Genomic DNA, 27,401 nt, shown 5'->3' with positions numbered 1-27,401 from the left:
GTTTAAATATTTATATATATATATTTTTAATTTTGTACAAGTGATCCAATTGTGTGTGTGTGCCCTGTGATGGGTTGGCACTCCGTCCAGGGTGTATCCTGCCTTGATGCCCGATGACGCCTGAGATAGGCACAGGCTCCCCGTGACCCGAGGTAGTTCGGATAAGCGGTAGAAGATGAATGAATGAATGAATGAATGATCCAATTGTCCAGAAAGTTCTAATTTTTCAAAGATACAAACCCAGAATTTTTTGAAGTTTTGAAAGTTTTGAACACTCACTCACTCATCTTCTACCGCTTATCCGAACTACCTCGGGTCACAGGGAGCCTGTGGCTATCTCAGGTGTCATCAGGCATCAAGGCAGGATACACCCTGGACGGAGTGCCAACCCATCACAGGGCACACACACACACACTCTCATTCACTCACGCAATCACACACTACGGACAATTTTTCCAGAGATGCCAATCAACCTACCATGCATGTCTTTGGACCGGGGGAGGAAACCCCAGAGTCACGGGGAGAACATGCAAACTCCACACACACAAGGCGGAGGTGAGAATCGAACCCCCAACCCTGGAGGTGTGAAGCGATCGTGCTAACCACTAAGCCACCGTGCCCCCTCAGGCACGGTGGCTTATATACTTATACTTATATATTAATTTTGCTTTTTTCAATAAAAACAATAAATAAAACAAATTATAATTATTCTTATTATTATTGTTGTCAATTACAGTCTACTTTTATTCATATATATTTTTTATTTATATATTCATTCATAGTGTATTTATTTTCATATATACAGTTCAGTTCATTCATATTTTTATTTATATATATTTATTCATAGTATATTTTTCATATCTATTTTTTATTCATATATATTTTTATTTATATATATTTATTCATAGTATATTTATTTCATATATACTTTTTATTTATTTATATTTATTTCATATCTACTTTTTATTCATATATTTATTTATATATATATATATATATATATATATATATATATATATATATATATATATATTAATTTATAGTATATTTATTGCATATATACTTTTTATTTATATATATTTTTTTATTTATATATTTATTCATAGTATATTTATTTCATATATAAGTTTTATATATTTATTATGTTTATATTTATATAATTATGTTTTTTTCCGCCGGACCAATCACCGCCGTCTCATCCGGGCATTCGAATTTATGTACAAATCTAAACTAATAACGACCTAGTTATTAAATAGTTATCTATTTACTTATACAAATGTTTAATTACTCGATATAAGTAAAAAAAAAAAAAACTCGGACCCCCCCCCCCCACACACACACACACACACACACACACATTGAAGTAGCTTGTAGTGAACATTAGACATACGATAACGCTAACAAAGCTGATGCGCAGGGGATTCTGGGATATGTAGTTTTTAGACAACGTATGTACAAGCATTAGTGTCAAAACTGTTTATTTTAATTGTCTGTAACTGTTTATACACCACCAATAACAGACGTAGCACATCATATTTACTACCCGAAGGTTTTATGTCTAAACCTAAAGCCGAAGAAATTCGTAAAAGTTTAACGAACGCAAAAGTAAAGCCTACAGAAGAATTCATTTCCGACACCGATAGGACGTCACGTAACGCGGTTGTCGTAAAATCACCCACGCCAAGCGTTACGCCGTTAGCGTAGAGTGTGTTACGGTACAAAGCGGACGCTAACAAAGATGGCGTACGTGCGGTTTGTGAATAGTTAAAAAAAAACAACACTTCGCTTGAAAATTATGAGATTTGTGCGAGCTGCTGTGCTGTTAGCGTTCGGCTAGTTAGCATCCACGTTAGCCTGCTAACTTAACACTTCTCTGGTTTCCCTTCCACACAAATGGATTGATCAGGTAACAGCGTTGTGTTGGTGTTGTCTTGTGCTCATATAAAGTGTGTCAGAGCAGGAGAAACAATACAGCCGTCCGGATAAACAGTTAGCCGGCTAGCAGCTAACTGAACACAGCTTAGCTTAGCTTAGCATGCTAGCCGTCGGTGCTACTTGTTGTTTAGCCAGCTAGCATAATTAAACTTTCGTAATGTTTTAATGTTTTATTTTTTTTAATTCGCATCAAACAGCCGAATGAATTTGTCTGAATCGGATCAGGAATGAATCGATATAAACGTGTAAAAGTCTAAAACAAATCATCGGTCGCAGATGGTTTGGTTTATTTGACGCTTTAATGTTGATTTAAAAGAAATAAAATCTTTCACTTAACGCTTAGACGTGCTTTTTATATATATAATACGATCCGTTTGTAAGAGTCTGACGTCGTATAAACGGATTATAAAGTTAGTTTGTTACGATGATCTGTTATTTTGTCTAGTTTTGTTTATTTGTTTATTGTTGTTTTATTGATTTGTAGCATAAAGTGCATCCTTTTAGTGTAACTCTTATTACATTAGAGTTACACTGCTGTTATTCTACATTCTGATTGGACGACACTTTTGATTGGTTTTCTATACAGCAGCTATGACCAAGCTGAGTAACAGGTTCAAATTAATTCGTTTATTAGTTGTTGTTATTTGGATCCTTTAGCGTTTCTATAGTAACAGTAACTTTAACTGTAAGTTTTCTGTATATTTGACGTTTAGGGAAGGAGTCTCCAGTGTCAGTGGTGTCGCTGTCACTGACATTCTGCCGTTTCTCTGTAACGCGACAAATTGCGGGTTGTTTTTTGTCAACTGTTAATAGCTGCTACAACATTCCACAGCATTTAAATGTAATTATAAACAGTATGATCTGTGTTTATGTCCTTAATAAATGAATATTGTATTATTGAATAATGCTGTGGTGTAAGAAGAAAAAAAAAAAACGCTGTTATAGGAAAATAATCATCTAACAGAAACTCAGGAACGTCATTGCAGCACCCTGTTGTTATCGGTTTAGGATAACAGCACGTCGCCGAGTGTTTTCTTTAAGAAAATCTCGATGGAGACCGAAATAATTTAGATTGCAGAGACGTGTTTCTTGTGTCAAAAGTATTCCTGCTTTATACTTTGAATCATATTTTTTTCCCTTTCATGTACATCTGCAAAAGCCTTGTTTTTCTTATTTCAACAACAGCTAAGACCCAAGAGACCCGACATCTTCCTTTTTTGAAAAGGGCCATGGCGCAGCAGCCCGGCCCACCTGAGATCACCTGGTGTACGGGTTCTCCTGGGGTCACTCTGAGCACAGAGGACGACTCTGGATTGGAGGACGGAGATGACGTGTGCAGTAATCATGGAAACAGTGGCTTGGATTGGTCTCAGAATCCGCATGGAAAAAAGGAATGCACCACGATCTTTGTCGCATTCAAGGGAAACCTTTATGATGATGACTTTCAGCACAAGCTTGACACCATCTTAAATGGGATGCCCCAGATGCTCTCATTGGGTGAGGGCACTTTGGGTGTTTAATCCTAGTTGTGTTTGATTATATTGATTATATAAACACATTTCTATTGTTTTTCAAATGTGTGTATGTATTTATGTCTTTCACTTTCATGCACCTTTGACACTACGTGGGCCATTTAATGCTATCTTGTATATTTTGCTGAAGGTCCTGAGAGGCTGGCACCCCAGCGAGTGGAGCCTTGGAACAGCGTGCGAGTCACATTTAATATCCCCAGGGAAGCCGCTGAACGCCTCCGACTCCTCGCTCAAAACAACCAGCAGCAGCTCCGGGACCTGGGGATCCTATCGGTGCAAATTGAAGGTGTGATTTTTCTAGACTATTCCAAATTTTGTTGCTAAATCTGACTCGACCTGTAATTATTAAGACACTCCTTCGTGTCATATGCTTGTTTGCATAAGTTGTAAGTGTGCTTTTATTCCCTAGCCTGTTTTTCTGTTACATTTGTTTTTACATGTCAGTGAAAAATCTGTGTGTGCAGGTGAAGGACCCATCAATGTGGCAGGTGGGCAAAACCGAGGTCAGGAAGTCAGAGTGAACGGACCTATTGGGCCACCGGCTCAGATGAGGATGGATGTTGGGTTTCCTATGCAACAAGGCCCTGGTAGTTACATAAAACATCCAAGTGGATTTTTTTTTTCTTTAAGTAACCATTTTTGATTTCTAAGGCGTGCTTTTATCGGAATGTTTTAAGATTACTTGTATTGTTATGGCTATAAAAATATCTGTAAAGTTAAGGCTGTACATGTTATGCTGCTTTCACACCACAGTTTTATTGCTTCAGCTGCTGCCATTTGTTTGGATGATTAAAAAAAAGAGAAAAAAAAATCCTGTGAAAACGAGAGATCGTTTATGAAGGATTTGGCACACTAATTGTGTCATTGCCAATATTCCAACATTGCGATGTAAACAAAAATAACTAGCAGCACTAATAAATAGTGTCTATTTTTGGTGCATAAAACACAGTTAGAATTCTGTTTTTCTGCTTTAAAAAAAAAATCACACGGTGACATGGGGCCATGTTGTGGGTTCACCACCAGCATAATAAAGAATGGTAGGCATGTGCAGTGTCACTAAGGGAGCAATTAAGTTTATACAGAATAAGGCTAAGAAAAAGTATGGTTTGGTTAAAATAAGCTTACCTTGTAAAGTATGCTTTTTGCGTACAGTAATGCATTATTATTAACTGTTGTGCTGAACGAGGAATAATGTTGCTTTTTGAATCAACATGCCATCATTTAAATAAATATATTTCATTGTTTTTATATTTTGTGTATTATTATTATCATCAATATTATTATTATTATTATTATGATTATTTATTCTTTAGCTGGAATGCGGATGAACAATCCCTCAATGGTGCCCTCTGGTCCTGGCATGGCTCCACAGGGTATGGTACCTGGCAGTAGTGGACAGATGCACCCGAGGGTAATGAGGCCAGCAACACAATCGGGTGAGTGATTTGAAATTTCCACCTGTCTGCAACTATGTTGTTTTGTTATCTTCAGTACAGTGTGTTGTTGTTCTTCAGATTCCATGGATCCCATGATGTCTGGGCTCGCTTTGCAGCAGCCGCAACAGCTCCAACACCCACAGGCACCTCATGGCCCACCCACCCCTATGGGTCCGCAGGGACATCACATACAGGCAATGCAAGCAAACCGGCAGCTCAATCCGACAGCCCTTCAACAACTACAGCAGCAACAGCAGCAGCATCAACAACAGCAGGCTCAGTTAGCCCAGTTGAGTGGTGCTCGTGGCCCATTTAACCCTTCAAACCAGATGCCTATCCCTCCTGGTTGGAACCAGTTACCACCTGGAGTTCTTCAGCCACCACCTACTCAGGGGTCTATGCCTCCGAATTGGAGAAAAGCTCCTCCACAAGGTCAAATAGTACAGCGGCCTCCTTCTTTGGCATCTGTGCAAACACCAAACCATCCTCCGCCACCATATCCCTTTGGTAGCCAGCAGGCTGGGCAGGTTTTTAATGCCATGGCTCAGCAACAGCAGCAGACACCAGGGGCAAACCAGTTTGCAGCCCCTCAGCCCAAAGTTCCCCAAGGAGTTGTGGGCGTTGTTGGATCAAGGGTGCCTCCTTCTTTGCCTCCTGTGTCTGCTTCACAAAGCAACCTTGCTGCTAAGTCCCCTGGATCCTCATCTTCACCATTTCATCAGGGTTCACCTGGAACCCCACCTATGATTGGACAAGGTCAGCTAGGGCCACGTCCAACAACTCCACAGGGGTTCCCGCAGGGAGTTGGATCCCCAGGCAGGGCTGTGTTAGGGCAGCAGGGTAATGTTCAGCCAGGGTTTATGGGAATGCCTCAGCATGGCCAGGTTCCCCAAGGAGGCATGGGAGGTATGCTTTTTGTTGTTGTATTTAAACATGCATGCCATGTCTTATTCAGTGTACGTTTTCAGCTCTTTAGTACATATTAAAATTAAAGATTTTTTCTGTCTTGATCACAGGTATGCCAAAACGAATGCCAATGGGCTTCTCAAATGTAAGTCAGAACTATGTCCAAGGACAAGTTACCACAAGCGGAGCGGGAACGCCCACAGGTGGTACCCTTCAGCTTCAAAGTGGCCAAAATATGGCTCATCCAGGTACAATCTTCATACGATCTTTTGTTTGTTTGCTATTAGATTGAATAGATTTTTTGATAAATATATTTCTTTTCAATGTTTCTATTAAAATTTGTTGTAGGTCCACAACCTTCAGTATCAACACCAAACCACATGCAGCCCAATTCCCTACAATCTGGTGGAATTGGCCATCATGGTGGAATGCCTCCTCAGCCTCCATCCAGCTCAGGTGGTGGTATGGGCCAACCACAGTCAGGTCTACAGACCCAAATGATGGGCATGCAGACCCAGCTTCAAAATCAGCCTGTAGCCCCCTCTCAAGGTCAGATGGTGCAAGGCCAGGCAGGAGGTCAAACTGTCCTGTCCCGGCCCATGAATCAAGGACAGAGAGGGATGACCCCTCCTAAACAGTTAATGCCTCCACAGGGACAAGGGATGATGCAGAACCAGGCCCAGCTCGGTGGAGGGCAGGGGCACCAAGCATTACTGATGCAGCAGCAACAACAACAACAACAGCAGCAGCCCCAGCAACAGCACCAACACCAGCAACAAGCATCACAGCAACAAAATGCTATGATGGAACAGATGGTAGCCAACCAAATGCAAGGTAACAAGCAGGCTTTTGGGTCCAAAGGTCAACCAGCTGTTATGCCAGGCCAGATGATGCGAGGCCCATCACCTAATTTGCAAGGTAACATGGTGCCGTTTCAGTCGCAGCAACAAATGACTCCGCAGCAACAGCAGCAGATTGCTCAGTTGCAACAACAGCAGCAGCAATTGCAGCAGCAGCAGCTTCAACTGCAACACCAACAGCCACAACAACAGCAGTTACAGCAGCAGCAGCTACAGCAGCAGCATCAGCAGCAAATGGCACAACAGTCCCAGCAGATCCCAGTGAACGGTAATCCCAACCAACCATTAGGGATGCATGGTAATCAGATGCGACTTCCAGGACATTTGGTCCAGCAACAGCTCCAGCAGCAACAGCTTCAGCAAAAACAACAGCAACAACATCAGCAACAGCAACACATGATGCAACAGCTACAGCAGCAACAGCTACAGCAGCAGCAGCAACAGCAGCAGCAGGCTGGCCAACAACATTCACATCAGCTTGGAGATGGCACTGGAAGCACAGGTGATCTGAGCCAACAGCAGATGCTTCCTGACATGCAAATGCAACAGCAGCAGCAGGGTATGATGGGCGGGCCTCAACACATGCAGGTGGGCAATGGACATTTTCCTGGTCATGGCATGCCTTTCAATTCTCAGTTTGCTGGCCAGATGGCCATTGCTGGACAAACAGCTGGGTTTCCAGTGAATAAGGATGTGACCTTGACTAGTCCTTTATTAGTTAACCTACTTCAGAGTGACATTTCTGCCAGCCAGTTTGGACCAGGTGGAAAACAAGGAGCTGGTGGGGTTGGTGGTAACCAGGCCAAACCAAAAAAGAAGAAACCACCTCGTAAGAAGAAACCCAAAGCTGGCGAGGGGCAACAGTCTGTAGAAGGCATTGGGTGAGGGGGGAAAAATATCTGTCTGTGTGTTGATGTGTTGTGTTTTTTTCTTTCTTTTTTTTTTTAAATCGGTTATTCAAGGAAATTTAAAACTTGAAATGTTTTTCTTCATGTAGTGGTTTGGATTCAGCTCCACAAGGGTTGGATGATGGAGAGTTGCAAGGTTTGGGTAGTGATCAAGGAGCTGGAACAGATTCTTCCAACTCAAAGCTCCCTGAATTTTCTAACCGGTCAGGTAGGGGATTTCTATATATTTCATAGCACTCTCTTTGACAGGAATATCAAGCAAGAAGTGAATTGTGAGAGGTTTTTATGGTGTTGGGTTACTTATACCCCTTTTCCACCAAAAAGAACCGGGTGCTGGTTCAGAGCTAGCGCTGGTGCTGGTTCAAAGTTGGTTCCACTGGCGAACCTTCTAAGAACCGGTTTGTCTTTCCATCGGCTAGAGAGCATCACAGAGCCGAGTGTGACGTCACTGTATACGTGTCACGTCACACAGCAACGTTAGCGCAGCAGCGACAAACACAAACACATCAACAATGGCGGATGTTACTTTACTGTTAATGCTCATGGCTTTGTGAACATACATTAACATCCAAACGCGGCAAATCCAACGTGTACGTGCAGCTCCATGTAATCTGTATAAACGGAGGTTGTAATCGAGAAAGTACATAATGTTATTTTATCATTAACACAGAAAAAAGTTAGCCTTAGCATGTAGCTACTTACTATTATGTGTGCTGATAATGTATCATATCGCGGTAAAGTAAAAGTGTATTAAACATTAGTATACTTAAGGTACATTATCTAACAGTAGCCCCGCCCCCAGCTCCACCCACAGCCCCTGACACAAGCGGTTCTTAAGTCTAGACCAACAACGTTTTGGTGCTACTTAAGAACCACTTTTCCTGGTTCAGAGCCGGTGCTTTGGCTGTCGAAAAAGAAAGAACTGGTTCTAAATTAGTCTCCGAACCTGCACTCAAACTGCCTCGGTGGAAAAGGGGCAATAGGCTGCCAGTGTTGGACCCTTTAGCAAGGCCTTTAACTTTCAGCTTGTCATAAGTATATCCTTTCTCAATAGTAAGATGGTTTGGATAACAACATTGGCCAAACAAGGAAAATGTAATCATCTTAGGTTTCCTAACAGTTAACCTCACATGAAATGATTTCTGAATTCTTTCTGTAAGCCATGATACCCGTACATACAGGCTTGAAATATGTGCTGATTTTGCCTGGATTTAGCATGAAGGCAGCTAATTGGGTATTTAGAATTGCAATACCTTTTTTTTTTTTTTTTAGGCTTTTCTGGACAATCAGGAGATCAAAGGGTTTTGCAGCAAATGCCATTGCCATTCATGGCCCAGCAGCAGCAACAGCAACAGCAACAGCAGATGCAACAAATGCAGCAGCAGCAGTTACAACAAATGCAACAGCAAGAACAACAGCAGCAGCAGCAAATACAGCAGCAGCAGCAGCAACAATTGCAAAAGCAACAGATGCATATGCAAATTTCTGGTCAACCTGGAACACCACAAAGTTCACAACAAGGACAGCATCAAATCCATCCGCATCACTTACAGCTTCAACAGCAGCAAACACAGCACATGCAGCAGCAGCAGCAGCAACAACAACAACAACAGCAGCAGCAGCAGCAGCAACCACTGACACCACAACAGCAGCAGCAACAACACATGATGATGCTGCTTAAAATGCAGGAACAAGCAAAGAATCGTCTCCCACTTCAACAAAGTGGCCATCCCCAAAGAACTCTTGTTAATCCTGGTGATCCTGCACAACGAATGCCTGTATCCCAACAAGGAAACATGCCTGTAATGATCAATTTACAAGGGCATGGAGGTGTCACACCCTCTCCAGAAAAAAACAGAGGCATGCAGCCAGTAGTAAATTCGCAGTTGGCTGCTGCAGCTAGAAGAATGCCCCATCCAGAAATTGGCCAGGGAACCACAGGAATGGCACCAGAGGATGCATCAGGCACCCCTAATTTGCAGGAAAGGTCATCGGTTGAAATGGCGCCTCAAGCTGGGAATGCCAGTCAACAAAATATTGTCAACCAAGGTCCTAATTCTCATTTGTTGAAGCCTGTACCTTCATCAGTCCCTCAGCAACCAGGAGCAAGTCCACAGCAACCACCCCAACAAGCACCAATGGCCGGCTCACACAACCTCCACTTTCCTAATGCTCCTTCAACTTCCCAAAGTTCCCGCCCTAAGACACCAAACCGTGCCAGTCCTAGACCATATCACCATCCCTTAACCCCCACCAACCGTCCACCCAGCACTGAGCCGTCAGAGATAAATCTCTCTCCCGAGAGACTGAACGCATCGATTGCCGGTCTTTTCCCCCCAAAGATTAACATCCCTCTGCCACCCCGACAGCCTAACTTAACTCGAGGTTTTGATCAACAAGGTCTAAACCCTACCACTTTGAAAGCTATTGGACAAGCTCCACCAAATCTTGCATCTCTTAACAACAGTAACTCTAGTGGCCATAATAGTGTTCAACAGGGTTATACACAAGCTACTAATGCTGCCAGTACAGGTGCAAAGCAAGAAAAACAGACGGTTGGAGGGCAAACAAAGCGAGCTAGTCCCAGTAACAGTCGACGATCTAGTCCTGCGTCAAATAGAAAAACGGCCACTCCTAGCCCAGGAAGACAGAAGTGGGCAAAGAACCCCCTAACCTCCATAGCAAATCAGCAACAAATGGCCAGTTCCCAAACCGTAATGGCCAGTGCTTCTTCAGTCCTCCCAAGTCCCACTACGTCTATATCATCTGTAGGCACACTTGATTCTCAGCAAATTCTAAACCCTCTGCAAGCACTGCCTAGTAACTCGGATGCAATGAGAGAGAGCCAGGGGCAGGTACCACAGCTAGACACGCGTCAGATTACACAAGCGGAAAGAGATCATTCTGCCCTCAGAATGGCAAATCAACGCATGCCAACCCAGGAAACAAAAATTCAAGAACCTAATATGCCGTCTGAGCAACCGTCAGATGAGCTGCGTCAACCTCAGAATCCACCACCGCAGGAGCACGGTACGGCTGTTGGGGCATCTTTTAGAGATGCCCCAACATCCCTCAATCAGTTGCTAGATAATATGGGCCACACATCCTTGTCCACAAAGCCACCCATGGTTACTCCACCAGTAGCTTTGGTGGAACAAGAGAGTCAACGTGTCTCCTGTACCCCACAGAGCAGTGATAGTGGGCTGCCTTTGCCCACTAGTGAACATGAACAAAAATCTAAGGTTGGTTCAATGGCTAGCCCAAATGTGATCCAGACTAGTAGTCTAAGCCCACAGTCATCATTGGGTGTATCCAGTATTAGCCCAAGTTTGCTTACTAGCACTGCTTCAAATTCCATTTTACATCCCAACCCTTCCGTTAGTTCCAGTACTAAACCTATTACAAGTATGTCTCAAACAGTCTTGCATAGACCTACATCATCAGGGTCCACTCATCCAAAACAAATAACTGTTTTCGTAACATCCAATCCCATTAGTTCTGCTGCTAGCACGGTATCTGCAGTGCCTCCAGCCATCGTCTCAACAGTGCTTGCAGTACCTACTAAGAGCATAAGATCTCCAGATGTGCACCAGTCCGTTTCTACTCAAAATCGCCCTCCACAGTTTATCACAGGACCCGTCATTTTCCAAGTACCTTCTGTTTCTGTACCGCCGAGCACCAATGTGGTTTCTCAGCCTGTCACTATGGTTGGGCCCATACAGGTAACTGCTAATATTCAATTCTCTTCTGCTCCAGATTCAACTGCAGCTTCTACTCTATCTGCCCCCATGGCAACACATTCCCCTGTTGTAAGCATAGCCACAAGTCAGCCAGGTCGTACCATGATTGGACAAATTCAAGTGCAAATGCCTGCAAGTCCAGCATCTTCTCTAAACACAGTCCACCCTTCTCAGCAAAAGAGCATTTCTGATGTCCCGATCTCAAAAACAAGTCCTGTAGGACCATCATCCTCTTTACATTCTAACACAACTCCAGCTATTTCTCCATCTCTTCAACAACCTCTAGGATCTTTGCCTACCTGTTCCAGCTCAGGGACTACTGCTGTTGCCAACAGGAGTCCCCTCTCACAATCACCAACAACTATTGCCAAGAGCAGTCCAGTCCAAAATGTTCTGGTCAAGACCACCCCCCACAGTAGTGACCCCTATCAGATGCAACAGCAGACTACAAATCAGCCAGGAAAACCTATAGACACTGCATCATCTCAAGCCCCTCTTCAAGTGATTACAAATGCAACACTTTCTAGTCCACCACCTACTCCCACAGTCGTCTCATCTGCACCTCAGCTGTCAGCACTAGTACCTACAGTTTCTTTGTCTGCACCTGTGCACGTTCCTCCACCCATTTCTTCCTGCACCGTTACACCCAGCCCTTCGCAGATCACTCGCGGTTCTGCTGTGGAACCTCAAGGCAATTCTGCTTCAAGTTCTCCACCGATCACAAGTATGTCTGCACCGTCTGTTCCACCTAATGCTTCAGTGACCCCTGCGACATCCACTGGTCCTGAAGCAAGGTCATCTCCACTACTTCCAGCTGTAGAACCACAACCATCCACAGTAACGGAGACAAGCTTGCCCGAGTCAGCAAACACCACGGTGCCTGCTGCAGATATTCCAGGTCTTTAATGGCATTAACTATTTTAAACAATTGTACTCATTTTTCTAGGAACTAGAAAATTTTGGCTGGAAAGTATTTCAGACAATTGTCCGATTGTTAGCAATAAGCATTATTGCCCTAAACCATTATAAGTGTCTTCATGTTTCTGTTGTCTACATACTGTCTTATGACATACTGCTCAAGACTAATTAAATGTTATTAATATGTTGATACAGCTCAGCCTGCACAGGAACAACAACAAACTGGTAAACACAATGTTATTCCTTACAGCATGTTCACATGTATCCAAGAAAAAAACCTCCTCTGTTATGTTTATAAACCTGCCGAACCTCAGCAAACGTGTGTAGGAACTCTGTTATTTAAACCTCCTTCAATGAAAACACCAGATGAGCTAATGAGGGGATGTGGTAGCTCAGTGGTTAAGGTGTCGGACTACTGATCGGAAGGTCATGGGTTCGAACCCCAGGTCAACCAAGCTACCACTGCTGGGCCCCTGACCAAGGCCCTTAACCCTCAGTTGCTCAGTTGTAAGTGGATAAGGGTGTCTGCTAAATGCCGTAAATGTAATCAACACTCGAATCTAGAGTGACGGTCTCTAGGTGGTTTGATCTCTAGTGTTAAGTAGAAGCTTTTAAATATGTCAGGTGTCTACATTTTAATTTGACCAGATAAGTGGCAGCTTTCCCCCCCTGGACCACTGGTGGTTACAGTGGTGGTAAAAGCTTGCATATTATCACACTCCTTTTCTATCTAAGACGAGAGCCCCCTTGGCAGGACAACACATTATACCAATTTGGGGCTGGCAGGTCTGTGTTTATCTGGAGCTGACTTCTAACACAAAGCAGTAATCCATGTTTCTTCCTTTCTTCTTCTTCTTCTTCTTTTTATTTTTTTTTCAAGTAGAGGCAGCACCATCTGTGGCAGAACAAGGGTAAGACAAACCGAGTGCTCGTTTCATTCTCATTTCATGTCAGTTTCTCCTTTGTTTTTTTTGTTTTTGTTTTTGTTTTTTTTTTCAGTGTGGAATGTCTAAGCATCTATTTTCTACGATTCTTAACGACCATTTCTGCATCATTGTTTTTGTGAAACGTTTCTTTCATGTTCAACGAACGTAGCGTTTATTTCGGTTTAATAACGATATGAACCGATTTCCTGGAAATCACTAACTTCGGTGTCACAATCATTAAAATCATGAATTTATTAAAACCAAATCACACAACAAAAAAATGTTAAACAACATAGCAGTTTAATGCTGTTTTTCCACTTCTATAACAGATGGGCAAAGAAAAGAAAGACGCCCATCGACTTAGCCCAAAGGTATGTATGTATATACCAAACCTGAAGATTCCCTGTGCAGGCGTGTGCACAGGGCAGCGTCACCAGTTTAGTAAATGTGGTTATGAAGAGGATGGACGTTGTCTGGTTATCTGTGGTAGATGAGGAAAAACAGCAAATCCAGAATTGTAAAGGGGCTCCACTAAGGCCTGTAGGATTAATAATAATAATAATAATAATAAAGTTGGACCTTGACTGTGATACCTAAGTGAAACATGGAATGCACTTCACAATTATCAACGCTTAGTGTATAAAAACAAACAAAAAAAAATCCTGATATTTATCATTAGTGTTATATTCAACTTGTTGCTGTTGCCCCACTACTGTTCTGTGCTTTTTAGGGAAGCAAGAGGCCATACCGAAAAGGTAAAAGGCCCCAGCCGAAGGAGCTCACGAGCCGAGAAGGACACTGAAGAGGAAGTGCCTGACAACGGACAGAGAAAGAGAGCAGCCAGACCGGGGTCAGCATCTTCTAACCCCGGGAAAGCTGCAGGTAAAACTGCAGGTGGTTTATATTCGTTTCATAACATCAAATAGATAAGAGATTTTTAATAAGTAAAAAAATTGATATACTACGAGATAAATTCGCTTCACCATCAAGATCGAATGTTCTGTTAAAGGAAAACGTTAAAGAGGAGAATAAACGCATAAATCTATATGCGAAAAAGAATAAAAACAATACTTTTGTTAATCCGTGTTGGCTACAGGCTGACGAGGTAACTTATCGTTTTTTTGTTTCCGTTTAAGAATCGAACACTGGAGCAAGTCCCACGCAGGCCAAGCGAAGGAAGTCGAAGTGATCATGAAGCTTAACACCTGTGAATTGTACATGAACTGTTTTATCTGCTGTTTTTCCTGTAATCGTGTGTGTGTGTGTGTGTGTGTGTGTGTGTGTGTGTGTGGTAGTCATGTACAGAAACATGTTTTTAAAAAGAAATTAAAGATGTTTTTGTTCCCTGATACTAAGCGATATCCTATTTACAACCGTGCGAGCGTGAGAGAGAGAGACAGACGTGTCCTGTTTTTTTTATACATGCTGGATTAATCATGAAGCCTGATGATGGATTGTATAATAATAATGTTACAAAAATGGATTCTAATGTTTTGGGTTGTTGTTTTTTTTTTTTTTTTTTTTTTTATTTTACTTCTTGTCCCCGGACATGAATTTAGTTCATTGTTGGCGCACTTCTCACTTCCTTGTTACTTGAGTACATTTTGTTTAAGTATGAATTTGTGATGTTGTTTTTCTTCTTCTGTTCATTTGGGCAGCTAAATATTATTATTATTAATTTTTTTTTTTTCCTCTAACATCCTCTCACACACTTTCCCAAACCAACAAACAAAAATCTCAATCATGAAACCTGAAATTTAAAATAAAAGCTTGATATCAACATCAAAAGAATATAAGCTTTCATTTCAATGACTTGTGATGTAATTTAAATCCTGGTGTATAATAAAAAAAAGAAATGATAATTATTTGTAAATATGAATAGTTTATTTACAATTCCAGGAACGTATGTGGTATCGATAAATAAAACTTTACTCTTATACTCTACCGGTCGACAGCGTGTCCAAACCTTTTTATAGAGTTTATCATTTTTTCTTCTTCTTCTTTCCATAATGAATCAACAACATGGTTAAATGAGACATAAGCAGAGATACAGAAATACTGTATGATTTTGAGTTGAAACCTCCCATAAAGTCTCGCTACGGTGGCTTAGTGGTTAGCACGTTCGCCTCCCACCTCCAGGGTTGGGGGTTCGATTCCCACCTCCACCTTGTGTGTGTGGAGTTTGCATGTTCTCCCCGTGCCTCGGGGGTTTCCTCCGGGTACTCCGGTTTCCTCCCCCGGTCCAAAGACATGCATGGTAGGTTGATTGGCATCTCTGGAAAATTGTCCGTAGTGTGTGATTGCGTGAGTGAATGAGAGTGTGTGTGTGTGTGTGTGTGCCCTGTGATGGGTTGGCACTCCGTCCAGGGTGTATCCTGCCTTGATGCCCGATGACGCCTGAGATAGGCACAGGCTCCCCGTGACCCGAGGTAGTTCGGATAAGCGGTAGAAGATGAATGAACTTGTCATGGAGGTTGAAATAATGTTAAATGTAACTATAAGTGGGGGGAAAAACACGTTCGATAACAAATTATTCGATTAAAACTGAACAAGCTTCAAAGGAACAAAAGAAAGTGGAATAAAAATGTTTGCTGTTACATCATCGTTTTTTTTCTTTAGGGTCGATTTGAGATTTTGTTGTAATCGGTGAATTAATTAATAAACGACTGCAGACTTGTGCAATCTAACACACCTGATTCACATCATTAACTAATCAAGGATGGAGTGTTAATGGAGTGTTAGAGCAGAGAAGCAGAACTACTCTTTATCTGAGGATTAACTCTTGGAACGCTCCAGTAAACTGGATTTCGGTGTCTGTAATTAACCCCTTTTTTTGTATCCTGGTGTGAAATTGAGGTTATTGATCATTCTTGATGAAGTGAAGGTGATGGAGCAGGCTGTGTTTCCTCCAAGCTGCTATCAGCTGTCTCTGAGACACGTCCTGTGTGTACACGACCAACCCGTGTGTGAGGAACAGGCCTGGGCGCTTTGCTACCAGCTCTGCTCGCTGTTAGAGAGGAACTTTAGTCTGGATGACGGACAGAGTTTCAGGTCGTGGAAGAACCTCAGGCTTCCCGGACCGGACGGGATCTTTCTCTGCTCGGATGGCACCGTGTCTCTGAGAATAGCGCACGGCAGACTGGGTAAGATGGACCGCGTTTCCACGTGGAAACTTCCACTTCCATACGACGTGTAAAGCTCCGGTGTTGTTGTGTTCCGGGAAGATGATCAGCAACGTGGTGGTGTGAAGAATCCGAGTCGATGTGACCGATTTATCCACCAGATCAGTTTGTTTGTTTATTAAACATGTCGTGCTTGTTGTCCCTTTACAGTTCCATTGGATGTAGTTTTGTTCTCTCTTGTGTTCCAGCAGCTAGAATCAGTCCTCTATCACACAGGATTCTCTCTTATTTGACTTTGAGACGTTCACCCTTTGCGCGCACACGTTTTCCCTTTGCGCGCACACGTTTTCCCTTTGCGCGCACACGTTTTCCCTTTGCGCGCGCACGTTTTCCCTTTGCGCGCGCACGTTTTCCCTTTGCGCGCACACGTTTTCCCTTTGCGCGCACACGTTTTCCCTTTGCGCGCAGGATCGTCTCCTCATCCGCAGGAGAACCTTCAGCACTTCCTTTATGACGAGTTTGGACTCAGACTTGGTTTCTTCTAGTGTTTTAGTTCAGAAGTCTGAGGGAGAAATTCTGATCAATGAAACTTTTTTTCTGTTTCTAAAATTCTGTCTATATTAAGCTGCGTACAAACATTTTAATCATGATGTTGACGTGAATAACAAGTGAAAGGAAAGAAAAGGAAAGCTCCAAGAGGATGGAGAGAAACCTGGTGGTGATTTTGTGTGAATCAGTCAATTAACCTTCATTTTAATTTAATTATGTCGCTTTGTAGATGCCAACATTCTGTTTTCCTATTTAATCTTAGACAAAAATTTATAAAATTTACTGCGGCCGAGTGCACCAAATTCGGATATGTTGTAGAACCTGGTCTGAAGTTTGTTGCTATCACTTTTCTAAGCGATCCGAGTACCAGTACTTCCGGTACCGGGTCTCAAAATGGCCTTTTTTCCCATAGACTCCCATTATAAACTTTGGAGGTTTATAACTCGGCAAGCTTTCGAACTATCTACACCAAACTCGTCCAGCTCCTTTAGGGTGACACTCTGAACAAAGGTTTAAACTGGTGTACCGACTGGACTTTCGGTTGTCCCGCAGTCCCGCCCCCAAAATATGCAAAATTAAAACTTTTTACAACATGGACATGTGACATATCAAAACACTCAGAACAATGAGGGGAACTTCCTCAGGAGTATTCAGATGATGTCACATGCTCATCTCCACTTGCCTCCAAATGTTTTGGCACCCTATCTTTCTGTCCGCTTGCCTCCAAAAGAAACACTGACCCTTATGTCCACTCGCCTCCAAAAAGCACCGGCCTTTGCGAATACTTGCCTTGTTAAAGCCAATATCAAAGTTTGTTGCGATGAACTTTACAAATCTAGTTCTACTTGTCTTTTAATAGCACAGGTTGAATTACAGAGACCCGGATATGGAGCTGTATTTGATTTTATTATTATTATGTATTATTATTAATATTATTTATTTTAGCTATAAATCTTTTCCAGGGTTTTTGTGAAAGTCATAAATATTCAGCATTATTAAATAAAAATCATAATGTGTTCAGATACTAAGGTGCTGAATGTCTGTTTTTGGTGCTTTTTATATTTTTGTTACTAAACATTTAATTTTCCGTCTTTATTCTCATTATGTGACATTTTGTAACCACACCACACGTTTTGTATGAAGATATTCACGTGTTGTGATTATTATTTTTTTTTTTTTTTTTCCCCTCCTCACCCTCTCTTTTCCATCACCTCTCCTCCCCCGAGCAGAACACCAGCTTGTAATCGAGACGGAGGCTCAGGTGAGCATCAGGTTTAGTTCATGAATATTCACATCCTGCTGGAATTAGCTAGCGCTCTGTGATTGTGTGTGTGTGTAGACAGTAGATTACGTGGGTCGTCTGATGTACTCGTGCCTGGACTGGGGCCTCGGTGAGGACGTGGAGCGAGAGCTGGACAAGACGCTGGAGCTTCTGGTGGATCAGATGACCAGAGTGGACCTCAGACTGGGTGCTGACCACCGTCTCCAGCCCATATGCACCATCTCCGAGGTCCTGCAGGTATACCATCACTTCCTAATTCCTTCTTATCTGTGAAACTTTTTCCTTTCAGCACTTTATCAGGTTTGTATTGGAACAGGAAGAGCGTTAAACTACTAATGTGAGTTCTCCTTGTATATTGGTGTTGAATTCTCACTTCTGATTGGTGCTGTTGCAAATCACAGGTTTATATTAATGTGCTCTTTCTACAGTAACCAGGTTTACTGATGATAAAACAATTAAAACTGTGTGTAAGCGTTCATTTAACATGTGGAAGGAGTCTCCAGCGTCGAGGCTTCATAACGGTCAGAGATAAAGCTGTGAACTTCTCTCCGTCTTCAGAACAAAAGGAGTTTTACGCTTCGTGGTTGTTCGGGACGTGTCACAGATTAATTTTTAAAGAAAGGAGTAAGTGATCTAGCTTCCCTAAAGCAATCGGAAACAGGACCGAGCTTGTTTTATAGGCGTTCGATACGTTTATTGCTGTAGTGATGTAGATAGAAAATTGTAATTGTCACATCTCTTAAGATTAAGAGGAATGAAACATGACCAGTGACACGCAGCATTTTAAACCTCACACGTTTAATTCCTGTCTCCTGATGTTTATTTAATTTTGTGGTAACTTTGTAAGTCCAGTGCCGTCACAATCTTTCCACACACACACACACACACACAGAGTAACATTAAGGTAATGGCTGTAATAAGAATCTCTCGGTCCACATACAGGTTTGTGAAGAGCGCCTTTACAACCCGAGGCAGGCGATTCAGCATTACAGGAGTGTGTGTGCGACACTTTACTCACACACCATCGAGCTCTGCAACTACCTCCAGATCATCCAGCAAACCCAGGAGGTGAGAAACAATACTTAGTTGAATGCCCTATAAAGTTCTCAACGTTGACCAAACAGGAGGCGAAACTCCTTAGTTGTGTGTGTGTGAGAGATTTGTATCATGTAGTAACGCTGGAGACGTGCTGGATGATCATCAGTTCTATTTCTCCTGTCTAACTGTAAACACTAATGACTTTGATCTAAATGACATGAGGTGAAAATGATTTACACATCATGCTGCTTTGGCTTCATTTCTTATTTATTTGATAAATTTGCTGTAAATTCTATTTTCTATGAAATGCATATTTATTTAAATAAAATGAAGTTTTCTGTATCGAAAAAAATGTACAGTGAGTAACCTTTAATCAAGAAGTCTCAAGTTTTCAGAGGTTGTGTTTTTTTTTTTTTTTTTTTTTTTTTTTTTTCCCCTCTGAGATTTCCAATGTCTTCAGGATGCAGGAGTTTGTGCTTCTTGGCTGCTGTTGTGTCTGTAAAAAACAGGAAGTAACAGTTTTTCTTCCACAGAGTCTGCAGAGCCTAATCATGGAATCGGAGAACCGCCTGGTGCCGGATGAGACGATTAACTGGGTGAGGAAAAATTTAAATAGATCAATAAATGATGCTTGGTGTGGGGTTTTTTTTATTTTTTATTTTTCTCCCACACATGCTTTAGTAATTATTGCCTGTAATTCAGGAAGTAGATAATATCTGCTTCACTTCACTCTATTGTATGAAACACTGCATGCAGGAGTTCACGTGGAAGCACCTGATGGACGAGTTGAGCCAAGGAGTCGTCCTGCGTCCTCCGAGGGACGAACCGAACGCCGACGTCACTCCGCCGCTCGACACGTCTCCTTTCAGCCAACTCCTGCTGGACATCCAGCTCCGACGCTACACCCTACGCAAAGTGAAGGTCACACTGCTGTCTGCGCTTTCTTCTAAAAACCATCAGCGCCTGAAACACTTCAATTTGTTTGGTGGTTTTTACAATGGACGTTGTTTCAAAGCAGTTTTACAGAACAGGAAATTTTATATAAATGTACTTACATTTATCCCATTTATGGGGGATGTTTGGATTTTACAGATCAAAAGGTTGTGAGCTTAAATCCCAGGTCCACCAAGCTGCCGTTGCTGGGCCCCTGAGCAAGGCCCTTAGCCTTCAAATGCTCAGTTGTATAAAATGAGGAACTGTAAGTCGCTCTGGATCACGACGTGTGTTGAATGGCGTAAGAATTCTTAAATGAGTTAAATGTTTTCCATAATGAGCATCACTAAGGTGGTTAGCACGTTCGCCTCACACCTCCAGGGTTGGGGGTTCAATTCCCGCCTCCTCCTTGTGTGTGTGGAGTTTGCATGTTCTCCCCGTGCCTCGGGGGTTTCCTCCCCCAGTCCAAAGACATGCATGGTAGGTTGATTGGCATCTCTGGAAAATTGTCCATAGTGTGTGAGTGAATGAGTGTGTGTGCCCTGTGATGGGTTGGCACTCCGTCCAGGGTGTATCCTGCCTTGATGCCCGATGACGCCTGAGCCAGGCACAGGCTCCCTGTGACCCGAGGTAGTTCGGATAAGTGGTAGAAAATGAGAGAGCATCACTAAGGATGACCCAAGGCAACCGGGGCAAGTTAAACCTACCTGAGATGTTGGGTGGAAGAACCAGACTCAAAAGGGAACCTCATCCTCATCTTTGTGTGACACAAGCGATTTGATAAATGTCCTTTTCTACAGTCCTATACGTTCAGCTGGAGTTGTGTAACCAGGAGCTTCTGAGCAACTCCTAAATTAGCTCATCTGAGTTCATTATAGATTTAACACCAGCTCCGATGTACCGAAGCCTTCAGACACTCCTCGATGGCGTATCAGCAGATCTAGAAAGTAACAAGCAAAAGAATAAATATTCGGTTAGAAATGAGAGCAGATACGTTCTGATGAAGAGAATATAAATAGTCCTTAATCGAGAGGACGCCTGGGCCATAACTGTAGTAGCAGAATGGGGTCGATGTCAGCAAAGGGGAAAAAAATGCTGGATCAGATATCGGAGAAAACGTATCGGATATCTGATCCCACATGCGACCGAGAGTGGGATTGGAACAGAAATGTCTTTTTCTTCGCTTTATGAGAGTTTAACATTTAAAAAATCATTAACACAATTTCTACTGATGCTCAGGAATTAATCAGACTTGTTGTCTTCATTCAAATATTAAATTTTACAGGAGGGATTTTTTTTTTTCCTTAAGTTTATGACCTGCAGCTTTAAAACCGTGATGATGCTGGAAGGCTTTTGTGTGTTTATCATCTTTTAAATGAGCCGTGCTTTTTAAAACTACGGTCCAGTCTGTTGTAGTTTTCCCTTCAGTAGCTGAAAGGATTTCTTTTAATTAATAATTTATTTGGGGGGGGCACGGTGGCTTAGTGGTTAGCACGTTCGCCTCACACCTCCAGGGTTGGGGGTTCGATTCCCGCCTCCACCTTGTGTGTGTGGAGTTTGCATGTTCTCCCCGTGCCTCGGGGGTTTCCTCCGGGTACTCCGGTTTCCTCCCCCGGTCCAAAGACATGCATGGTAGGTTGATTGGCATCTCTGGAAAATTGTCCCTAGTGTGTGATTGCGTGAGTGAATGAGTGTGTGTGTGTGCCCTGAGATGGGTTGGCACTCCGTCCAGGGTGTATCCTGCCTTGATGCCCGATGACGCCTGAGAGGCACAGGCTCCCCGTGACCCGAGGTAGTTCGGATAAGTGGTAGAAGATGAATGAATTCATTTTGGGGTGTGGTTACAAAGTGCCTTCCCCTAACATCCCTAAATGTGTATCGCTTTTCATTTTTACTCAACATTTAGTCATTCACTTAAAAATCGAAGGATTTGCCACAATATTTTTATTTATTTATTTAAGTTTAGTTTTTGTGATTTAGCCTTTTGTATGCAGTGAAATCATTTGACTTGATGTTGCTCTGGTGTGAAGGTGTTGGAGGACACCGACGGAGAGCGAGGAGCCGATCCTCATCAAGCGCTGCTGGACTTTGTTCGGGCGAGGCCTAAACTGCGGCCGGTCAGTTTCTGTTCCTAAACTTTGTGGTATTAGATCTAATCTAATGTTAGATGCCTTGGGTACAGTGGAGGCTCAACTGGTTAAGCCTCTGGGTTGTTGATCGGAGGATCGGGGTTCAGGGGTTCCCTCCCTGCTCCAGGGGCGCTGTATCATAGGTGCCTCTGCACTCTGACCCCAACCTCCATAGTTGGGGTATGTGAAGAAAAGAATTCCACTGTGCTGTAATGTATATGTGGGGATTAATAAAAGCTTATATTAACATTTGTGTTTAATCTGAAGTGCAACTTCGTTTATGAGCCTGGAGTCTCGAGGGTTTGAGCTGTTTTCTTTTTCAGTCAGTGGAGGAAAATGAGCTTCACTCTTCTTCCGCTGCTCCATCAGTGTCTCCCTGTTGCTCAGGTCTCAGAGCGAAAGCTTAAACCGAGAGTCCAGAACCTGAACCACGAGGTCAGTCTGCACGAACTGCTGATGCGGGAAATCCGCTCCAGTGACCCGGTGAAGCTCCTGTCCTCGTGTCGGAGGAGACGCCCACACAAAGGTGCGGTCGATTTTGTGTGTATCGCGTTTCATGCTACCCGTGTTTAAAACTCCACATTTTAAACTGGATGGTTTGCTGAAAGCTTCCTAAGTTTAGCAAGTGACGTTAAAGCAACATGGCTGCCGCCGACAGGACGAACGGTAAACTAAAACGTTTATGCCGCGTTTACAAACTTTAGATCGTTCTACATGGAGACCGTCGGCGTGTTGAATCTAGATCGCTGACTCGCTGGTTTGAGGGGGAAAGTTGATCGTAACGTTATGTAGCTTTTTTTTTTTTTTTAGCGGTTTGTTTTCCAGCCCAGTCATGCTTTTAAAATGTGTGGACAGGATTGAATGCAGTGCATCATGGGTAATACTTTTGATTAGAGAATAATTCAAATGAAATTTTGGAAGTTTCATGCATTTTGTTAATTTAGTTTTTTTTGGACTTTTGACAAACAAGTTGAATTCTTAAGAGGAAAAAATACAGGAATCGTGTTTTTCATCGGTTCTGTAGAAACCGGATCGTCGTCTCTCTCGGCGGATGACGACACGATGCCCGAGAGATCCCTGACGCTGGTCTGTGAAGATCCACACAGAGATGCATCCTATCTGAGTGGAGTTCGCAGCTTGGGCCAGGAGGAGGCGCCGTGCAGAGTGAGACCAGGACACAGCTTTTGGATATTTTAATATTTGTTAGGGGGATAATTAACCCTGTGGATTGTGTTTAATTAGGAGACGACGTGTAAAGATGCTTCTGCTCCACAGGAGGACAGTTACGCAGGTAAAGCACCGAGATCATTTCGTATCTCATTTAGCTTCTGTGTTCGTGGTTTTTAATCATGAAATCTGAAACCTTTTAAAATCTCCTGGAGAAATTTATGGAATGTTTATTGGAGGCTGGTGTGCATGTGCTAAGGTCCATTTGATGTTTTAAATGAAAGGGTTCATCACTGTTTGGTCCCAGGTGAACAATAGACCTGGAGAATAAAATGCAGCATATGAAGTTTGCTAGATTATATTCTACTCACTTTGATATTTTTGTAGTGTCTCATTGTATTAAACTCTTTTGAAAGAGGTTTTTTTTTTTAACTCTTGGTCCTGTAGCTCTTGCTACTTGATGTTCCTTACTTTCTGGAGGTTCTTTCTGTATAGAACCTCTCTGACTGATGTACACACAGCTCAGTGCCAAATGTTCAGGCCAGAGTAACACACTCGGGAGGCAGGGCTAGCTGTACTCTTCCACATACAGCAGATCACGGATGCTTATGATTGGCTGGTGTTGCTGTGATTGCTCTTCAGAACTTCCTGGCATTCGAGTGCATTTTATAGTTTTTGGCCCTGGATTTCTTGCATTGGTGTGACAACATTTTTAAAGTAGCATTTTGGACTGAAATTGAAGCCCAGCAGACATTAATCCTCATTACACTTTTTGAACCTTATCCTCATGGACAACAGCTAACTCCCATGATGTTCTAGGAACTGTCAGGTAACATGTAGCTTCAGATCCAGCGGTGCTGATCTGCTTGACGTGTGATGTGCTTCAGCAGGTTCATCCATAAAGAATCTGAGCTTCTCTCCTGCTCTCTCCTCCACACCACTGAGTCTGTCTGAAGGCTGCAGGCTTTCCAGAGGAAAACGACGTGCACGATCTTTACCCAGCAACATGGAGGTCCACCAGCTTGTAAGTGAGAGGGGTGTGTGTGTGTGTGTGTGTGTTTTGATAGAACGCTGTGAGACAGTTCTGTCTGTGTCTTTTGAAAGGCATCAAACAAAGTTTCAGTTCCTGCAACGATTGCTGAGGTCATCAAAACGCACTATATGAAGAAGGGGAAGTCCTCGTGTGATGCGTACGGGAACTGGAGGGTGAGTTGGGGGGGGGGGTTAATGGTGGAGGACCAATTATTCACCAGATTTTTTTTTTGTATGTATCTTTACAAACATGTTCATGTTTAATGGAGACTTTTTTTTTATTTTTATTTTTTTTTATCTTTTTCCCTCAGCATTTCAACTTGTTTCGTTTCTGTTAGATGGCAGAAGTCATCAATATTCACTTGTTCAGCAGTTTACTGAAGGAAAAAATAAACTTCTTAATAGTCTGTGATTTAAAAACCAGAAATGCCTTTTTTTTTTTTCTCCTCTCTACAGATTTGTTCATGTTGTGCAAAGAGAAGTTTGTATTTCACCTGGCACAACTTCTGCTCTCTGTGCAGTAGGTATGGTGGTGATTTTATTTTTTTTTCTTCCTGATGTTTAGTAAAGCCTGGCACATTATGTGGAGTTCCATTTTAACGAGTTTTCTTCTGCTCTGTCGACAGGGTTGTGTGTCCAGAGTGTTGTTTAGAGGTAGGTGTTTATGCCCGGGGGGTGGGGGTGGAGGTTTACAACTGAGATGAATTCCCGTCTTAAGCCGAATGTACGTGAATTCAATCAGCTAAGTCACGTGGTGTCTAAAGTTTGCTTTGGAGGCTAATGTAACTAGCGTGCAGAGGATGTTAGGATCTTGTTACTGTAATGTGTAAATTTTATTTTTTTACACGCAGGAATTCTTCTTGAGTGTCTAAACATTCAAGAATACCCATTAAATACATTAAAGTATTTAAATCTTACTATTTATCTATAAAAATTAATATTCCAGCATTCAGCACTGTAGTAAAATTGTCAAACAGGTGGCCATCTTGGATAACTAGACTCCGCCCATTGAACCTAGGCCCCACCTTCCAAAGTTTGATATTGTAATTTTACCCACAATTTGGTGCTTTTCTTCTGTTAGCTTCATAGCTCCAGTCTAACACCAACAAACAGAATGACTCAGTGATTGGCTTCTAGATGACTTGCTAAATTGTGTGTGTGTGTGTGTGTGTCTCCATTTCTTCTCCATGTTTGACCTCCATGATCACGTGTTTTGCGCCGAAGCTGCGGCTACCGTTTAAATGGTGCATCAACCTTCCCATAAGCTTCTTTAAGAAGATCGTATTGACGAAGGAGTCTGAGGAAAGTCAGAGACACTTCTGGAACGAGCGATGGTCGTGGGATCCGTCCAGGTGAGTCAGTAACAAATTCATTTCGAGTCCTGTCAGGAATTTCAGCACTTCCTTGTCTTTTAGAACGTTCTTCAGGATGCATTGATTTAAAAGTCAGGAATGAAAGGAATTTGGTCGAGTCTCATCTCAGTGGGGTTTGTGTTATTGATGATAAACTGACTTGGTGTATAATAAACTTTAGAACATTGCAAAACTGCTGACTGGCTTTAACCACACCAAACTCAACAATGCAGTGATGAATGAATATAAATTTTGTGCTGTTCAGGGTTCCTCTGGTTCTGATGTCCTCTCGTGTATCTGCTTCTGTCACTCCTTACACTCTGGCTATGAGAGACTGGCATAATCAGGACATGTGTGTTGGATGTCGGGGGCTTCTTCTGGAGGCGTGCGACTCACCAGCGCCACCTTTCACTATTAAAGTGCCTCAGGAGATATAAACCGATGCCTGTCTTTCTGTCCACCACCTCCTTCTTACTTTCAGTCTTTTATTTGTATGTTAACAACCAAAGTTGCGAATGCAAGACACTGTGTAATTTCTGTCAGCTGTTGTGTGTTTGGGAGTTTTTTTTGGGGGGGGACGTTTGCGCTTTTAAGCCAACTTTAACACTGTTCCTTTAGCCACCCATCACTGTGGAGGGGTGTGTGTGTGTTCTGTTTTACTACTTTTATGTTTTTCTGGGCTGCTAAAGAACAATGGCTTTCAGTATTAACAGTGTCCTGACTGTATGGATTATTTAACACTTTTTTTTATGTTATTTTTAGATATCAGAATAGAAATAAATATTCAAATTTTCATATTTGACCTTGTGTCCTGTTTTGTTTTTGGTTCTAATGTTTTAGCAGACATTAACAAACATGTAATCAAGCTTAATCCAAATTATGGAGCATTACGAAGGCGGCCATCTCAGAAAATACGAATCTCCTTCTATTGTGACGAATTCCCTTGTTTGCAATTTACTACACACTTGGTGCCATGAACCGTGGTGACATTGTCTCTCTGACGGAATCTTAAGTTCTAAGGTGAGCTGTTTTCCTCTCTTGGACCTCTCTTGGTACCTTCTTGTGGGTGTTTAAAATGGTTCTTGAAAAGCAACTTTTTTTTTGCTTTAAACCTCTTTTAAACAGACAAGATGTGGCATAATTTATATTGATTAGTTGCTACACAACTCGCCCCTAATTACGCTTATACTTGGTGTGCTATGTTTGTATATTGTATTTAAATTTACGTTTGTATTTTTATTAGCTTACTGTACATTTCATACGTCTTTTAGATGTATTTTTCTTTGTCATCAAGCATTAGTTATTTTCTTTTTTTTGCAATTATGACATTACATTATGTAAATGTGTATATGGCAAACCATATAATACATATCTGTATTTCTATACTACAAATATTTACTGTCTCTTGTATCAGACTTTCACTTTAATTGTGAAATGAAAAACAGAAGCTGTAACCGAGTCAGGATTCGGTTCGTGTGCTTTGACGTTTCTGTGAGTTTTATTTTGATAATTGTGCTGTACCGAACTTGGCCGTGTGTGTGTTTATTTTTGTGTTTTGTTTTGTTTTTTTTTTTTCTTTTCTTTTTTCTTCTCTTAATTCCTGCAATTCGAGAAAGAATCGACTCTTTAACTGATT

The 27,401-nt window shown here is 42.2% G+C and overlaps 2 protein-coding genes across 10 annotated transcripts; both read left to right on the top strand.

Annotated features, from left to right (window-relative positions):
• The first annotated feature begins 1,751 nt into the window (after nt 1-1,751).
• On the top strand, nt 1,752-15,023 carry ncoa6 (nuclear receptor coactivator 6). 6 transcript variants are annotated; one of them, XM_060894659.1, is made up of 15 exons: nt 1,752-1,906; nt 3,161-3,432; nt 3,598-3,753; nt 3,932-4,054; nt 4,781-4,903; nt 4,982-5,809; nt 5,920-6,057; nt 6,158-7,550; nt 7,667-7,785; nt 8,850-12,215; nt 12,431-12,460; nt 13,116-13,146; nt 13,491-13,532; nt 13,892-14,055; nt 14,298-15,023. In XM_060894659.1, exons 2-15 carry the CDS (start codon nt 3,165-3,167, stop codon nt 14,348-14,350), a joined length of 6,834 nt encoding a protein of 2,277 aa, XP_060750642.1. In that variant the 5' UTR covers nt 1,752-1,906; nt 3,161-3,164; the 3' UTR covers nt 14,351-15,023. The 6 variants fall into 6 exon arrangements, with proteins under 6 accessions (XP_060750642.1, XP_060750643.1, XP_060750644.1 ...); XM_060894660.1 differs by having other exon boundaries at nt 3,121-3,432; nt 13,119-13,146; XM_060894661.1 differs by having other exon boundaries at nt 3,121-3,432; nt 13,892-14,043.
• A 918-nt stretch (nt 15,024-15,941) lies between these two features.
• zgc:114123 (uncharacterized protein LOC569174 homolog) lies at nt 15,942-26,474 on the top strand. 4 transcript variants are annotated; one of them, XM_060894128.1, is made up of 16 exons: nt 15,942-16,304; nt 18,062-18,093; nt 18,172-18,351; nt 19,057-19,182; nt 19,686-19,748; nt 19,909-20,073; nt 22,116-22,202; nt 22,602-22,740; nt 23,239-23,378; nt 23,490-23,505; nt 24,272-24,405; nt 24,486-24,587; nt 24,870-24,937; nt 25,040-25,067; nt 25,638-25,765; nt 26,031-26,474. In XM_060894128.1, exons 1-16 carry the CDS (start codon nt 16,049-16,051, stop codon nt 26,200-26,202), a joined length of 1,836 nt encoding a protein of 611 aa, XP_060750111.1. In that variant the 5' UTR covers nt 15,942-16,048; the 3' UTR covers nt 26,203-26,474. The 4 variants fall into 4 exon arrangements, with proteins under 4 accessions (XP_060750111.1, XP_060750110.1, XP_060750109.1 ...); XM_060894127.1 differs by having other exon boundaries at nt 24,269-24,405; XM_060894126.1 differs by having other exon boundaries at nt 15,943-16,304; nt 23,457-23,505; nt 26,031-26,473.
• The last annotated feature ends 927 nt before the right edge of the window (nt 26,475-27,401 follow it).

Source organism: Tachysurus vachellii, chromosome 19 (genome assembly GCF_030014155.1).
Source record: "Tachysurus vachellii isolate PV-2020 chromosome 19, HZAU_Pvac_v1, whole genome shotgun sequence".
NCBI classification, from domain to species: domain Eukaryota; kingdom Metazoa; phylum Chordata; class Actinopteri; order Siluriformes; family Bagridae; genus Tachysurus; species Tachysurus vachellii.
This window is presented reverse-complemented; position numbering and strand designations above follow the sequence as displayed.

What these genes read in the sequence shown, in the direction of transcription:
- ncoa6 (XM_060894659.1), top strand. Translation starts at nt 3,165, where the DNA reads ATGGCGCAGCAGCCCGGCCCACCTGAGATCACCTGGTGTACGGGTTCT. An exon ending in TCCTATGCAACAAGGCCCTG is followed by an intron (nt 4,055 to 4,780) that starts GTAGTTACATAA and finishes TTTATTCTTTAG; the next exon opens with CTGGAATGCGGATGAACAAT. An exon ending in TGAATTTTCTAACCGGTCAG is followed by an intron (nt 7,786 to 8,849) that starts GTAGGGGATTTC and finishes TTTTTTTTTTAG; the next exon opens with GCTTTTCTGGACAATCAGGA.
- zgc:114123 (XM_060894125.1), top strand. Translation starts at nt 16,049, where the DNA reads ATGGAGCAGGCTGTGTTTCCTCCAAGCTGCTATCAGCTGTCTCTGAGA. An exon ending in TCATCCAGCAAACCCAGGAG is followed by an intron (nt 19,183 to 19,685) that starts GTGAGAAACAAT and finishes TTTCTTCCACAG; the next exon opens with AGTCTGCAGAGCCTAATCAT. An exon ending in ACACCCTACGCAAAGTGAAG is followed by an intron (nt 20,074 to 22,115) that starts GTCACACTGCTG and finishes TCTGGTGTGAAG; the next exon opens with GTGTTGGAGGACACCGACGG.